The sequence below is a fragment of the Lithohypha guttulata genome (assembly GCF_036872675.1).
Source record: "Lithohypha guttulata strain CCFEE 5908 chromosome Unknown scaffold_5, whole genome shotgun sequence".
In the NCBI taxonomy this organism is placed as follows: Eukaryota; Fungi; Ascomycota; class Eurotiomycetes; order Chaetothyriales; family Trichomeriaceae; genus Lithohypha; species Lithohypha guttulata.
Genome location: NW_027042754.1, coordinates 772891 through 788912, shown reverse-complemented (window position 1 = coordinate 788912; position 16022 = coordinate 772891). Strand labels below are relative to the sequence as shown.

General features: G+C 49.2%; 7 protein-coding genes across 7 annotated transcripts; 5 read left to right on the top strand and 2 right to left on the bottom strand.

The window, feature by feature from the left end:
- Window positions 1–445: 445 nt before the first annotated feature.
- Window positions 446–1408, bottom strand: LTR64_006735 (uncharacterized protein; the record flags this gene model as incomplete). The annotated part of the gene is made up of 2 exons (XM_064901064.1): window positions 446–808; window positions 830–1408. 2 exons carry the CDS (start codon window positions 1406–1408, stop codon window positions 446–448), a joined length of 942 nt encoding a protein of 313 aa, XP_064752140.1.
- Window positions 1409–3191: 1783 nt separating this feature from the next.
- Window positions 3192–3887, top strand: NAS2 (putative 26S proteasome regulatory subunit; the record flags this gene model as incomplete). The annotated part of the gene is made up of 1 exon (XM_064901063.1): window positions 3192–3887. One exon carries the CDS (start codon window positions 3192–3194, stop codon window positions 3885–3887), a length of 696 nt encoding a protein of 231 aa, XP_064752139.1.
- Window positions 3888–4483: 596 nt separating this feature from the next.
- GSP1 (GTP-binding nuclear protein gsp1/Ran) lies at window positions 4484–5352 on the top strand (the record flags this gene model as incomplete). The annotated part of the gene is made up of 4 exons (XM_064901062.1): window positions 4484–4552; window positions 4668–4760; window positions 4809–4962; window positions 5015–5352. 4 exons carry the CDS (start codon window positions 4484–4486, stop codon window positions 5350–5352), a joined length of 654 nt encoding a protein of 217 aa, XP_064752138.1.
- Window positions 5353–6412: 1060 nt separating this feature from the next.
- Window positions 6413–7293, top strand: LTR64_006732 (uncharacterized protein; the record flags this gene model as incomplete). Its single annotated transcript, XM_064901061.1, has 2 exons — window positions 6413–6779; window positions 6827–7293. The coding sequence occupies 2 exons, from the start codon at window positions 6413–6415 to the stop codon at window positions 7291–7293; spliced, it is 834 nt and encodes a 277-aa protein (XP_064752137.1).
- Window positions 7294–8469: 1176 nt separating this feature from the next.
- On the top strand, window positions 8470–9394 carry LTR64_006731 (uncharacterized protein; the record flags this gene model as incomplete). Its single annotated transcript, XM_064901060.1, has 3 exons — window positions 8470–8658; window positions 8823–9219; window positions 9303–9394. 3 exons carry the CDS (start codon window positions 8470–8472, stop codon window positions 9392–9394), a joined length of 678 nt encoding a protein of 225 aa, XP_064752136.1.
- Window positions 9395–11132: 1738 nt separating this feature from the next.
- On the top strand, window positions 11133–12187 carry thp1 (uracil DNA N-glycosylase Thp1; the record flags this gene model as incomplete). The annotated part of the gene is made up of 2 exons (XM_064901059.1): window positions 11133–11595; window positions 11643–12187. 2 exons carry the CDS (start codon window positions 11133–11135, stop codon window positions 12185–12187), a joined length of 1008 nt encoding a protein of 335 aa, XP_064752135.1.
- A 412-nt stretch (window positions 12188–12599) lies between these two features.
- Window positions 12600–15626, bottom strand: HIS4 (trifunctional histidinol dehydrogenase; the record flags this gene model as incomplete). The annotated part of the gene is made up of 1 exon (XM_064901058.1): window positions 12600–15626. The coding sequence occupies one exon, from the start codon at window positions 15624–15626 to the stop codon at window positions 12600–12602; it is 3027 nt and encodes a 1008-aa protein (XP_064752134.1).
- Between the last annotated feature and the right edge of the window lie 396 nt (window positions 15627–16022).

The window sequence follows — 16022 nt, the reverse complement described above, 5'->3', positions numbered from 1 at the left end:
AAAAGCACAGTGGGAGCAGGCTCGTGTGTGAGATTGCATATTGGCTCACCTAGACTACACATGGGAAGAGCTTGGCGTTACATTCCATGGCATGAGTAGCGGAGTATAGCGAACAGTACTAGCGAAGCCGTCATCTCTGCGCGAGAGCTGCGACAAGCTCTTTGCTAAATAGTCATATGCATTGCCTCTCTCACTTTTTACCGTAAACCGAACTTTTAATACAACCTGGCACGCCTCGTTGTATGCTTGTGACGAAACAGTAAAGCATGATTCCATCACGGTCAGGTTGCCATATCCCAAGTCATACTTACAAGAGTCGAAGCGTGGTTCGTGGATGAGTAATTGCTGGGACGATCAATTTCTAACTAAATCGATAAGATACCTTTGCACAACTACTTTTCCACATATTCAAAGATGCCTATCAATCCTTCTACCTCTGTACTATCTATTCAACCTCCTTCCACCTCTCCTCTAATGCAGCCAACGTCGCCAAAGCAGATTGCACAACAGCTGTCTCGTTATTCTGTGCGTTCCCGCCTCCTCCTGCTCCTCCCACAGCACTCATAACCAATCCCTGCTGGGCCGCATTATACTGGATCTGATACGACTGATACCTCGAATCATACCACGAATTGTACGAACTTCCCTGGCTCATCAGCCCGGACATGGCTGCGTTGGAGCGTCCGTTTTGTGCGTTGACGAGGTTCATCATATTCATGCGGAAGGAGTGTTGTTGCGAGAGGCGGGCGCTTAGTGATTGTGTAATGTTGCAGGGTTGTTGCGGTTGTGCTGGTGCCTGAATCTGAGCCTATGCTTGTATCTGCTGGACATTAATGCGCGTCTGTATAAGTTCTCTGTAGATCTGCTCTCGTGCTTTACAGTATTCGTTAAATTCCATCAAGTCCTGCTTCTGACATGATTCCCAGTACCGTCTGCGCATGTTCTGTGAGTGCATGTCGCATTTTTGGTGTTTGATCAAGTTCCCTCGCCAGCGGAAGCCTCGTTCGAAGACAGTGTCTTTGCCGAAGTCTTCGTAGCATTCAGCGCAGAAGTTGAATTGGTCTGTGCCCCACCATTGACGAATCTCTAGTGTTTCTGAACCTGGACAGGGTGGGGCGAGCTCCATTTTGCAGGCGTATTCAATGAAGACGTTGGGGTTGTTTATTAGTACCATCTCGCAGTACTTGCCTATGTATCTTGCGAATCGTGGTGCGGTGGGGTGGAAGTCGCATTTTGCGACACCTGGAACTGAGACCTTGGCGAAGCGGCTTTCGAGACCGGCGCTCACGCAGTAGCCTAGGTAGCAGCGCTCGCAGATTTTGAAGTCGACTTGACCGGCTGTGTATGGGTTGTCGAAGGTGTAGAAGATCACGTCTTGGACCTCACCGCAGGGGCTGGCGGTGGTCATACGGCTTAGTAGCTGAAACCAACGAGGAAAGTCCTTCTCGATTAGTTGTGCACTGACAATCTGAACGGGAATCTGGGCGAAGCCACAAGACGTCCTTGGATCCTGGTGCCACTTCTGTTGGACTTGATGGGAACGATGAGGCGACTGGAGTATTGCTGACGTAGTCGAGGTGACATGATTCGCATATACGCATGCCATCCAAGCCGTCAGGTTTAAACCAATTTCGAGAAACAGCATCCACCTCCTCAGAGCCGGGGCAGGAGGGCACATTGCCTGCATATCTAATCCAGCCTGTGAAATTGTTCCAGTCGTTGGTCTGAGCACATCGAGTGAATGTTCGACGAGCAAAGTGTCGCGCAAGCGTACAGGCTGGCGCCTCTCTTGCTGAAAGGTGTGCAGAACTCGACCCGAAAAGATGTGCAAAAGGACTGGCGAGAACGCACTCTTCGTAGCAAGCGCCACAAACAGCAAGGCCGGGTAAGTCTGCAATCCTATACCACCGAGTGGCATTATCTCCAGCGCAGCCTTGAGTGCTGTGACGCAGACCCAGCTTATCGCGTCGCTGGACATAGGCATATAACTCGTTGATATTCCCGACTTGCAAAGCTCGCTCGAGAAGCTGTCTTACTCGTTCATTGTTGAAGTCACAACTTATTTCTCCACTAGGAGGAGGGTTGTAATGCAATGTCTCCAACCGATCAGTGAAATGTGTATTCGCTAATTTGTCCTCGGAGCAGCGTGTGCAGACAGCAAACTCGGTACAGCCTTTGAATCTGTACCAATAAGCAGCAAACATGATTCCTTCCGGCCCTTTTGCGGATGGACCGGGTTTTGAACAACTCACCAGGTGTTCACGAATGTTCGACTCGTCTTAGCAGGTAGCAGGGCTTCGTATTGACCCTTGCATTGAAGAAAGTGCCAAGCTTAGCTGGTCGGATCGTGCAGCAGGCTTGCTTACACTAGCTTAAACAGGAAATAGACATCCATTGTTAACTCATGGCGTAGAGTGTGGAACGACCATATTGCAGATACTATTGCCTTATGACTTCTGAACGTCACATACCGTGACATGTACTGGAGCACGTAGACTATGACCAAATTAGCATGTTGGAGCCACAAGCTGTGCCAGAGACACAAGACATTGAATTAGTGAAGCCCAATGCAACAAGGTAAGAAGCAGATGACTGGGTACTTGGCTGAACATATTGAGGGCATTCATTCCAGTCTGTGCAACATGGACATTGTTACAGTAATTCCGTCGAAACGGCACCTGGGTAGACAGGCATGAGGTGTCCACTAGGTTATCTGCTTGTTCTGACAGGGACATGGCCATAGGCTGAGCTCGCAGCCTGGGTACATCATGCGAGGATGGTGTGTAAGATTGTGTAGGGGTTGAAAACGATCCAAGTATACTGTGTCATACGCTGGAGAATATTTCGCGGTTCAAATAGCGATGCATTCATTCTAAGCTCATTGGCAATAATGCATAGTACAGGACATTTGACAACCAGTGTTACGATGAAATAGCTGGGAGATCTGTCAGCTGATGCTTGGTTGTGTCTCTTCCAGCTGCAAGGTGATGGCGAGAATACGAAAAGTGGCTGAAATCTCAACTTCAGACCTGAGCTCGAAAGAGCCAAAGTGCTCCTTGTGGTTCGCCGGAGGTCAAGTGCGACTTGAACTGCGTGGTTGCAGGCTGCCTGCGTTACTTTGTCCATTCATCGTCTTATGAAACACTTGAGCACGCTTCTTCTGATCTTCTGTAAGTGCAATGGGACTCACGATGGATGAGTCCAACCTAGCAACAATACACGTTCCTAGTGGACCATCTTCATATGCTCAGGATCGCCCAAATTATGATGGACTTACTCTCCAGCAACTGGTGAACCGCAAAGACAACCTTGAGGCAGAGCTAAAGGCATTGGGAGCAGTCCTTGACAGCCATGGAGTGACAATGCAATCCACCCTCACTACATTTGATGGATTCCCTCGAGCTGATATTGATGTCGCACAAGTTCGAGTGACGAGAGCACGCATCATTCATCTCCGTAACGACTGGAAAGAGCTAATGGACAAGATCGAGAAGGCTCTACACCAGCATCATGCTAACATACAAGCTGAAGAAGCCAAAAAGCCAGCAACAGTGAATCAAGACTCAGCATCTACAACTTCCTCAGGTCCTCCTCCTGCCCCCGAAGCACCTTTTGCCAAAGTCAACTCTGTCGAACCCGAAAGCCCTGCCAACGAGGCTGGTCTGAAGGCTGGTGATCTGATCCGAAGATTTGGAACTGCTATATGGTCGAACCACGAGAGGTTGAGGAAAGTCGGCGAGGTTGTACAGCAGAATACAGGTCGGCCTATATTGGTCAAGGTATCGCGGCAGACTGGCAATCAGACACAGGAGCTCGACTTACGGTTGACACCGCGTCAAGGTTGGGGAGGAAGAGGATCTCTGGGTTGCCACATATTACCGCTGTAAACCAGGATACGTGTATAACAAAGACTTGCCACTCGTAAGTCCGGAGCTCATTACGGCCTAGGTCATACGAGAGTATGAAGGAAGCAATAGCATCTCACACTGGCTATGCCAATAAGGTCATACAGACAAGCACTTCTGTGAATAGATGATGTACGTAAATCCAGTTGAGCTAAGTTTAACACTTCTCCCTTCTCATCGATAGGCAGATAGATTATACGGGCTCAGGCACAAGACAGTACACACAAGTGTAGGCGTATCGTGCTGTAACACAAACCTTTGGTCATTTGTTCCTCAGGCTGGCACCAGGCAAACGGTCACGTGAGAAAGTCCACTACCGAAGAAACGGCGGCAACCACGAGGGAATTGGCGGCAACATCCCGCCAAGCAAGCTGGAGAATCTTTTGTTTTGTTGCCTCACTCAACCCGCCGTCACCTAAACCCAGCAGGCTCTACAACTTTTTGGCCTTCTCCATTCAACCTCAAACTTCACCTTTCCTCCACACCACTCTTTGAGTCTACGTACAAACTGCTAGTCTCTTGTTCGAGCCTCCGATCTACATCAACTATTATTGTACACAATCACAAGCTCATTCAACATGGCCGAAGCTGCGCAGGCCCCACCTACTTTCAAGCTCGTCCTTGTCGGTGATGGTGGCACAGGAAAGGTAAGAACTACCACCCAGTTCTCTTTGCGATAAAGAAAAGACATACTGTAGTACACGTTCTTGAGAAAAGCTTCTGCAGTGCCATTCCAGAGTATCAAGCTGACAAATATCTTAGACTACCTTCGTCAAGCGTCATTTGTCTGGAGAATTCGAAAAGAAATATATCGCTACACAAGGTGTAGAGGTTCATCCTCTAGGCTTCACAACCGTACGTTGTGCCTCTCGGCAACTTTTTGCAAGGCTAATAAAGGCATAGAACCTTGGTCAGATTCAATTCGATGTTTGGGATACCGCAGGTCAAGAGAAGTTTGGCGGTCTAAGAGATGGTTACTACATCAACGGCCAGTGCGCTATCATCATGTTTGACGTCACATCCAGAATCACATACAAGAACGTACCAAACTGGCATCGTAAGCTATACAAGCGAAAGCAGAAGAAATGGCCTTGACTAACAATCTCTAGGTGATGTAGTACGAGTCTGCGAAAACATTCCAATCGTCCTCTGCGGTAACAAGGTCGACGTCAAGGAGCGAAAAGTCAAGGCCAAGACAATCACTTTCCACCGCAAGAAGAACCTGCAATACTACGACATCTCAGCAAAGTCAAACTACAACTTCGAAAAGCCGTTCTTGTGGCTGGCACGAAAGTTGGTTGGCAACAGCTCTCTCGAGTTTGTCGCCGCTCCAGCTCTTGCTCCTCCCGAGGTTACCGTCGATCAAGCGACTCTTGATCAATACCAGAGAGAAATGCAAGACGCTGCTGCCATGCCTCTACCTGATGAGGATGACCAAGATCTGTAAAGCAGTTGCACGATTATAATGCAACTGCGCACCTCGAATGGGTTGCGATATTAACAAGGACCGCGATGTGTTAGAAGGAAATGGTGGAAAGAGGGAAGCGAGAGGGTAATGGAGACCTTTGCATTTGAACTCAGCATCGCGTACGCCAAAGCCGCAGTCAGCTGACTGGCTTTTTACAATTGACAAGCTGGCACCAAGTCTATTACAACTGAGCCGTGGAAGATGAGTCTGAACCACATTTTCAGCATAATATGGTGTTCGATATCGCAACCAATATCCATCAGTCATTCAGATGACTCTACGATAGATTTCTCTCACTTACAGAAGCATAGCGAGGAAATAAACGTCATGACAAGTGAGCGAAACGAAATGTTTCACGATTCAGGTATCAATTTGCGGTATCGTGTCTCTAAGCACAGGTGTCTTGGAGTCTCCCGTGCTCATCAGAGAATCTGTGCTTTCGTTCGTTGTTCTACACACCACTGTGTAGATCACTAACGCTGGCTGAATCATGTTGCCAATTTTAGACTGCTACTCATGCTAATGTGCCTCAGCCGCAAATTAGGTCAAAAGTCAGGCACGGAAGACTGGCTGGACATGTTGAAAAGATGGCCAATCATAGTCGCAAGGCAGGTCTATCCGGAATTGGAAGTAACGTGAGTTCCGGAGCCGCCAGCCTTCCTTCGCGATTCATTGGCTCGTGCTTCGTTACCAATAATGCTCTAACTATTTGCGGCCTTGAAACAAAGCTGAATCCGCGATTTGTGATCCGAGTCTCAGGAGATCCGCTCTGCCTGGCTGAAGGACCTCGAAGTGTGAGCTCCTGAATGTGACTTTGGTACACGCTACGCTTAGTCAGGGAAGTGTTAGCAGTATACAAGATGGCGTCTGAGCACAGTCACTTCACGCTTCGACCTTTTCCTTCACCGCACTGCATTGCAAGTCGCTCAGCCATTCTTTTTTCCACATTAATCAAACAGTCGCTCGTTAAAGCCCAGTCGTTCTTTCAGAACAGTCATTCACTTTACATCCAGAAGTCGTACATCCTTCGACACTCATTATGATGAAAACAGTCGTCTCTGCTGCTGGCCTCGTCGCCGCTGTCTCTGCCTTCACCCAGCCAGTACAGCCACCAACCTATGGCTCGCTTTTGCGTCCTGACTCGAACACTCCTGTCACAACTGGTCAGACTTACGAGATTACATGGACACCCACACCATCGACCCCAGATGGCACGGTCAGCTTGGTACTTTGCAATGGCCCAAGCTCAAACTGTGTCCTCCAATCATCTGCAATCATCGAGCGCGTCCCAGCAAGTGCTGGAAAGTACTCATGGAACGTGCCTTGCACTCTTGCAGAAGGGGTTCAATCAACAGCCTCTGGTTATGGTATGCTTGTAATTGAGGATGGTACTGGTCGTTTCCAATGTGAGTTAAATCGTCATTCAGCTTAGGATTTGACTAACAATGACTAGACTCGACACAATTCTCTGTTCAGAAGGGCGCATCCTGCTCATCTTCGTCCTCGTCCTCGAGCACAACCACTACTGCCTCTCCCACTTCCACCGCATCCTATACACATGCAGCATCTGGCTGGTTAGAATGGAACAGCACCTCGAGTGTTTCAACCTTGAGCACCAGCACTACGTCAGCAGTGCCAATCACAACCACAACCACAACCACGTCCGCTCGGACCACATCTGCTGCACCAGTGACCACAAGCTCAAGCGTCAGCTATACCACCATCAGTGTCCTTAGCTCTTCAGCAGCTGCTTCCACGTCTGTTTCTGCTTCGACGTCTGTCACTGCTTCCACGCCTATCACTGCTTCCACGTCTGTCACTGCTCGTCCATCGACCTTCACTGGTGCTGCTGCACTGCCAACAGCATTTGTCAATGTAGCTGGTCTGGTCGGTGCTGGTTTGGCTGTACTTGCATTGTAAATGTATGCGCCGAGTTATCAGCTACGTGTCGGCAGTCCCGTGGAGACTGTCTAGATGAAAGCAAGCTTGATGGGACCGAGTCAGGCGAAGAAGTGAGGAGTAGTGTACAAACAGGAAGTGACAGATGAGTCGCCAGGAGGCCCCCAGTTATCCTCTGGTGTTGGTACGTTATCGCTTTATGATCGACAGATATTGTCGAGCATGTATAAACATAATGACGATTATCTCTTCCGCAAGATACATTTCCGTGAAATGCAATGGTCATGTTAACTCGAGCGGATTGCCGTGTCTACCGCACTCGTCGTTTAGCATCACATCCTGTCATCTCGTGGTCTTCCATGTCCCGGCCGGAAAAAGTGTCAGGATCATCACATCACATTGTGGGCGTGGCCCCGACACTCCTGCTGACCAGGACGCAAATTTTTATATCAATTTCGGTTTCCGGGTCCTATTAGCTTTGTATCTCGTGTTCTAGCGACCATCGAACTGGGATCTGTGTTCAACTCCCGGTGCACTAGCCATGTCAATCAACACAGATCCCGGAAGATAGGTGAAATCAAAAGTTAGTCATCGAGGTGAGCACGTCGTCAAATGGGAAACGTGGACTGAGTGATTGATAGTGTCGCCTACTGGTCGTTAAGGGTGTCCCTCCGAATATACGCAAACCACACCAAAGTGAGCGGTTGCTTTTGCTGATCACCACGTGAGTATCAATTCGATTTTATACTACATCTGTGAGATCAAATACGAAGGCATGTTCCGGCTATGAACAAAGTGTCAGGGGCACGCCCGCAATTTTGCTGTGGTACTCAAAAGCATGCTAGAGGCTCTCGGCGTTAAGGATGAATAACGGAGCTTGACCACTACCTTGAACGAAAGCTAATAAGCAATTGAGTCTACTACCAGATCAATGGCCATGGTATATTTAGGCATTCAACAGTCTATTGCCCTGGGATTCCTGCTTGCCTCTTATCTGCGTCTTAAATCAATACATGAACCTTGTTTCTCCAAATGACGTTGTCTTATGTGCAGATCGAAGACTTCAGATATGAAGAAACGCCCGTCTTATTACAGCTGCCCTTGCTATATACCGTTTGATTGCGCAACTATCTGCCTGTGACCACTGTCTAGCAGCTACTGACGGAGAGACGCAATAATTGACCAAAAATATCCGCGATGGGGGTCGAAACACTCACTATGATATCGGCGACGCCCTCACCGTTCGCACGCATGAATCGCATCGCGTTACACGAGAAGGGCATCCCTTTTGAGCTGCAGAACGAGGTCCCGTGGGACAGCACCACGGCCACTCGAAATTATAACCCACTGGAAAAGCTTCCCATCTTGCTCTTTCCAGACTCGGAGGTAAGTGGCTCATTCTGCATTGCTCTTTAGCTCGTGCTTGTCTCTCGACGAACCTGGAGTGCCCCTCCGTGCTATTGGGATAGCAAGAAGATCACGTGGGACACATTTTTTGACACAAAAGATACCATTGTTCAAGGAATTCAGACAAGCTGATAATGAGACAGAACCAGGAACCAGTCTATGACTCCGCTCATATACAAAACTTCATCGTGACGAAGTATGCCGACAAATCGCCAAAATTGGTCACTGGCGACATCAATCTTGATCTCAAAGCACGTCAACTCCTGACTCTGTCCGAAGGCGTCCTTGATGCCTTTGTTCTCATTTTTTGGGAGTCAAAACGACCAGAAAACAAGCAGAGCGCAGAATGGTTAGCGCGTCAACAGCGCAAGATTGACGGTGGGCTTGCTGCTTTCGAGAGTTTGTGCCAATCGCGGCAGCCAAAGTCGAGTGAGTACATTATTAACGACACGTACACCATCGCAGATATCGCGATCGCTTGTGCGACTGCGCAGATTGATTTTGGTAGTATGCGTCCTGGGTGGAGGGAGAAGTATCCAGGTAAGCAACCCTATCTGTGTATCGCTAAGCAGAAATAGCTGCTGGCCTGTAAACCCGCACTTTCTGAGACTGACGTCCACCAGAACTGGCTAAATGGTACACGAAGATGGAAGAAAGAGACACATTCAAGAAGACGTATCCCGTAATGTTTGAGGTTAAGGACAGTGTAGTGTGAATGAGCAGGTAACACCCCTTGAAGTTCTGAAATTGGTACAATACGGGCGTCCTCCCCACGCGCCGGCCAGGTCTTGATGGAAACAGTTCGACAAAGAGGTTTGTGACAGGCGAAAGAAGTGGAAGATTTGTTTTAGTGAGGGTCGAAAGTAATTGGCTGTCATTATACATTATCATTAGACTCGGTTAATGCCGAAAGCGACGTCAGCTGAACAGACCTCGTAGTAACTGTCGCATCTTCTTGAGCATATTGGGTATCATAAGATCCGTCTGATGGCTGGATCGCACTGCCAATCTTAGCAACAATTCCGTCCTGGAAGGCCGTTGAGCAACACGTTTCCGTTCCTCTTGCGCCTTCTGACAGAGCCGTCTTCGAGATGAGTCAGTCCGGAGCGCACACTGTTGCCGTCCCAGCTTCCCATCTCACCATACTGAATTCCACTCTGTGGATCACCTGGATCAATCTCGCCCAATTCGATTTTCGTGAGGATCATTCTCGCTAATCTGTTGAATATTTCTTCCACGTTCTCGCCAGAAAAAGCGGATACCTCCATTACTGCTGGTATACCGGACTTGGAGGCCCACCTCGAGGCGATGTCCTGTTGCACCTCTCTTCCTTCGCTTGTCTTAGTCGCAGTCCACCTTGATCCTGGTATGATCGACCTTACTGAGCCTCCTCCTCCATCTGCAGGGAACGTAGACTGCCGACTCGACACACTAGAAGGAGTAGGATCTGGTTCCTGCTGCGGTTGTGCATCTGCTAGATCGACCTTGTTTCCTGCCAGTATTACCGCAAGATTAGGTGAAGCTAAAGCCTTCGCATCCATAAGAAATGTCGGCAATGCATTGAACGATGCTATCGAAGCAATATCGTATACCAGAATAGCTCCAGCAGCGCCTCTGTAATATGACCGTGAAATTGACTGGAATCGTTCTGTTCCTGCTGTGTCCCACAACTGTAACTTCATCCTCCTTCTAGTTGGCCCTGATCCTATTTTCACGATCTTTGAGGGGAAGAACTCAACTCCTAGTGTCGAGCTGGAGAGGACTCTCCATTCGTTGTAACAACATCGGTGTAGAATACATGATCTGAAGTCCCCTGGTCAGAGTGAACTTTGCGCATCGGTGGACGTGGTCGCGCACCTACTTGCCAGAGCCCGATGGCCCCAATAGTATAATCTTGGCTAGGTAGTCGTACATGCTGCTCAATTCCTACCACATTAGCTTTGAATGCGACTGATAGGCTCATATTTGTATACCTGGTGACCATCGGTACCCTCAGAAGTCTCAGAGACCACTGAAGACTTCCGTGGACGTGCCATTATACTGTCAGATTTTGCACCAAGGTAACAACCACTTTGAAGACGTCGAGAGCGAAGCTGGACGGGTCATGGGTCCTGTATAAGCTCCAGGACTTGATAGTGATAAGACATTGCGTATCACAGCCTCAGGCTGCTTGACTATTTGTGAAACACGCTAATACGGTCGTAATTACTCCGGGTTTGTTACGCCTACAACGTCAATGGCTCCGTAGTGTACTCGTCATTACTCCAACAGGCTTTCGCACGACTACTAAAGTAAAAGTCGATACAGAAGGTTGCGTTGAATGTCTACGCGTGCTATATCTCCAATGGAAACTGATCTTTTCTGGTTAAACGGATCAACGTGATAGCGCGGGTGGTCATGTCGAAGGCGGTAGGCGGACAGGCAGTAACGCCGTGAGGAAGCTTCTAGCTATTATGCTAGTGACAGACAGCAACCATTCGGAACTGCGAGACCGGTCTAAGGCAGAACCTTCTGCGGTAATTAAGAACAACTTAAACGCTCAAGATCAGCAAACGAGCGACTTCAAGCAGAAGCTCCAACAATTCGGCTTTCGTCTTGAAACGTCTGCCATGGCACCGAGAACACGGCAAAGTGTAGCAGCTTCGCCATCTCAGAAGCTCACCTCAAAAGTGGTCAAAAATGCATCTGCGAGCAATTCAGACGTGACTTCAAAGGTAAGAATCGATGGCAGCGAGTCCGCCACCAAGGCGGCCTTGAGCAACTCCAGGAAGCGCAAAAGAGCTATGAAGAATGTCGAAAGTCCTACAGTCAAAGGTTCGGCCATGAACCCGGTCAACAACCTCAAGGACAGCCTTGAAGAAGGGCTAATCCTTGTCTCGATTGGTGTCAATCCTGGCATCATGACGGGTCTTACAGGTAATTCGTCCGACAAAGTCCCAACTCATTAGCTGACCTAGATCTAGGAGAGGCGTATAGCCACCCAAGTAACCGCTACTGGCCAACCCTATACGCATCAGGGATAACTCCTGTACCACACAAGCCAAAAGACACCCACAGTTTGATGGATCTCTATGGCCTCGGACACACTAACGTAGTTGCTCACATTGCAAGCCGAGCAGCAAGCGACCTAACCAAAGAAGACTGGATGGTCGGCGCAAGAGACCTCGACGAAAAGATCCGCAAATTCAAGCCAGAGGCTGTCTGCCTCGTGGGCGAAGGTATATTCACACAGTGGTTCAGGTACAAGGAAGGCCGGCCTCATAATGTGAAGAAGGACGGTCCTGTCAAGTTTGGTATACAGGATGAGAAGTACTGGATTGGTCGAAAGGAAGGAGAATATAAAGGATCAACGACATGGGTCGTCACGACTACTTCTGGAGCTTCGACGAAACATTCGACACAGGAGAGGGTGGCTATCTGGAAGCCACTTGGGGATTGGTTCGCGCCGAAAAGAGATCAATGGATCAAGGAAAGAAAGGGGCAAGAAGAGACAGCCGATGTAATCTGAGTCTGACAGCATAGAGCTCGGAAATGCGAGCGATCTGAAGGACTTTCCTACGCCACTTCACGTCTGATATTTTAGCTTCGCGTTGTCGACATGGTCATCGTCTAATAAGCAGCCTACAGCAACGAAACAGGATCTTGCAGTATATGAAAGGCAAAGAACTCATGAAGTCTGGAACAACTTCCGGTCCTTGTTGTCAATCACACAAATAATGTAAGCAAGCTTCAGCATCCCACGAATCCACTTTTCGAAAATACATGGTCATCAATTGGGCGCACCAAGTGCTGAAGGATCTGTCGTCGAGGAAGACAGCCTGATCCAAGCGGATCAATAAGAAATTTCTATTTCATGTCTGAATAGCCAAACAGATATGCCCGCGCGAGCAACATCACTATATATTCGCTATACTTCATCCTTAATGATCACCATTGTGCTCAGCCAAGACTTGGATGGGCTCGCCATCAGAGGCTTGAGCAGTAGCTGTGACTTTGTTAGCCTCGATGACTGCTTTCTCGGTCTCAGTGCTTGAAATTGTGTCAACTTTGCCGTCCGTAGGTTCCGCTGCCTCAGTAATGGCGCTCTTAGCAGGAAGAACCTCGTCTATATTATCGCTTCCACCTTCAAATCCTTGCGTTGCACCTCCTGTTCCTCCGACAGTGCTCTGTACAGCCGCGCTCCCAGATTCCGGCTCCCTGACAGCAGGAGCAGGCGCAACACTCTTGGCCTTGGGTTCTAGGATACCAAGAGCCTCCATACGGAGCTCCATTGCTCGTTTGTGGGCGTCGAGACCTTCTACGCGAGCTAGCTCGACTACTGCAGAACCAACTGATCGGACACCTTCTTCCGAGACAGCGGATGAGGTGATGTGCTTCATGAAACTGGCGAGGTTTACGCCAGAGTACTGTCTGGCGTAGCCGTAGGTAGGTAGTGAATGGTTTACACCCGCGCTGTAGTCGCCGACTGATTCTGGCGTCCACTGACCGATGAAAACGGAGCCAGCGTTCTGTACTTGGGTCAGTACAGCATGAGGATCGTCGATTTGGAGGATCAAATGTTCAGGCGCGTAGTAGTTGCTCCACTTCATGGCTGTTGCTAGATCGGGCACTGAGATGCTGACGGAGTGGTCGATTGCACCTCGAACGATGTCTACTCTTGGTAGAGCATGTGCTTGAGTATGGAGCTCGTCTTCAATGGCTTGTAGCTGGTCATCTGTCAGGTCAACGGCCAGAAGCACTACTTGGGAATCAACGCCATGTTCAGCTTGTGATAACAAGTCGGATGCCACGAAGGCGGGATTGGCAGTCTTGTCTGCGATGACAAGGACTTCGGATGGCCCTGCAGGCATATCGATACTGACACTAGCAGTCGTGTCGTTGCTTACGATCATCTTCGCAGCTGTGACGAACTGGTTCCCTGGACCAAGAATCTTGTCCACCTTCGTGATGGACTCTGTACCATAAGCCATGGCAGCCACAGCTTGAGCTCCGCCGGCAAGAACAATAGCTTCCGCACCGATTTTGTGGGCTATGTAAACGATTTCGGGTGTAATTGTGCCATCAGAGCGTGGCGGTGAAGCCATGACAATGTTCTTGCAACCCGCGGCCATAGCGGGTACTCCTAGCATCAAAGCCGTCGACGGAAGAACAGCTGTACCTCCGGGTATGTAAAGTCCAACTTTCTCTATCGGCCGGCTGAAACGACTGCAGACCACCCCAGGCATAGTTTCAACCACAAGTGGTGCTTTCTCCTTCTGTGCAGAGTGGAAGGTGAGGATATTGTTGTAAGATGTATCAATAGCTTGAATCGTCTCAGGAGGTAACTGCATCAGAGACTGCGCAAATGGCGCCTTGAGCACAGGCGCCTTGAGTGAAGTTGCTTTCTCGAATTTCTGAGTATACTTGAGGACTGCAGCATCGCCCTTTTCCCTGACTTCTGTTATTATCGGATTGACAAGAGACATAATCTTCTCCGTGGAACGCTGAGACGGTCGTTGTAACGCCGCCTGTATGGCGTCGTCTGAGAAGGCTTGTGCTGTGCTGTAGCGTCTCATCTGAATACGGCCATCAGCAGCCACTCCTGCCGGATCGGAAGACTCCTCAGGTATTGATGCAGCTTCCTTGGTTTGTTCCTCCTCAGGTTCGCTTTTACTTGTGCCATTGACCTTGGTTTCTGATTCTGATTCTGTTTGTAAATACTGTGGTTTAGCGTCACCTCTGCGTCGTGGCTTGGCGCGCAAGCTCTTTAGGTCGAGACTTCTTTCGATATCGGACAATGAAACATCGGCTGCTATACATCTTGTCAGGGCGAAGTAGAAGAGGTCTGCGGCTTCCGAGGCTATTTCCTGCTTTGTTTGGGCCTCGCACAGCTCATCAGCTTCTTCCCGAATCTTCGCATTGATCATCTTGGGATCATTAAATAGTCTCGCGGTATAGGATCCTTCCGGAGCTGACAGCTTTCGTGCCTTGATAGTTCTTTCGAGTTTGGCAAGACCAGAATCAGGTCCCCAGCAAGTCGTTGTGCCCTTGTGACAGAAGCCTCGACCTTTCTGCTTGACTCTGAAGAGCAAGCAATCCTTGTCGCAATCAAAGTCTATGCTTATGAGCTCTTGCGTATCTCCACTAGACTGGCCTTTGTACCACAACCCCCTCTTTCGACTTTGATAAACACCAGTTCCAGTCCTCAAGGCTTCCGCAATGCTTTCCTTGCTGCTGTAGACCAAGCCGAGGGCTACTCCGTACTCATCTACCACGGTGGTCGTGTACAGACCTGTCTTGCGATCCGTTACAGCATTAGCTAAGATGAGATCGATAACTGGTATCAGATTGTCGTTGCCCTCTCTTGTGCTATTGAAGGTCAATCGGCTAGCAGGCACGATGTATGCGCTGCCGGGGTATCTAGACAGTACGTCCCCCGTGTATGTCTTCTCTGTTATGTGTGCCCATACAACTTGGTCTGGCGAAGGAGGATGGTTATCCAGCTCAGTCAGCACAGCATCGACGTATTCACTGCCTCGATCGCCGTCAAATGCCCATGGGGAAGTCTTCCAAGTCTGGTTCTCGGATAGCCATCCTTTCAGCTTCTCGAGGTTCGTTCGTGGGTTATCTGGATTGATAGTCAGGACAAGTCTTTCTGGAGCAAGCTGATCTTCAGGATAGCACGACAAGACTTTCAGCTGTTCGAATGTCACAAAGACCTTGCGAACACCAGCATGTAGCACCTGAAACACTTCATCAAGACTGGAAACCTGTCGAACGTCGGCGTAGATTTCCAGCTTGTTGAAGTTGTGCTTTGTGAAGTCAAGTGCTAGCTTTAGAGAGTCATGATCGACAGTAATGAGGCAGGACCCAAGATAGGCGACTTGGTCTAGCGTCAGACCTGATGTGCTAGAGTCAGAGGTAGAGCTGCTGCCAAGCTCGATCGAGGGCAGAAGATCGAGGACCATGTTGCTGCGACTTGCAAAGCAAACAATATGCGTCAGCAAGATCCAATATTGAAACCTGCGCGAGATCGCAGGCCAGCATAACCCACCGATGAGTCCCGCCAAATTTTGCGACTTCCGAGACCTTTTTTTATCGTTATCAGTGACGCATTGTTGCAGCTGGCCAATCACAGTTGAGCGGTTCCGAGCACAGTACAGCTCACGCATGTGGTGGTCACCAAAGGCAGCCGCTCACTTTGATATGAGTTGCTTATACTTGGGAGGACGCCTTTGATCACCCTTGATGCACAATCCTTTCCCTCTCCGCGTTCCAGTCAGCAAAAGCAGTCGCTCACTTTGGTACAGTATACAGCTATCGGGTGGACGCCTTTGCCGACCACCACGTATCACGGTATACGA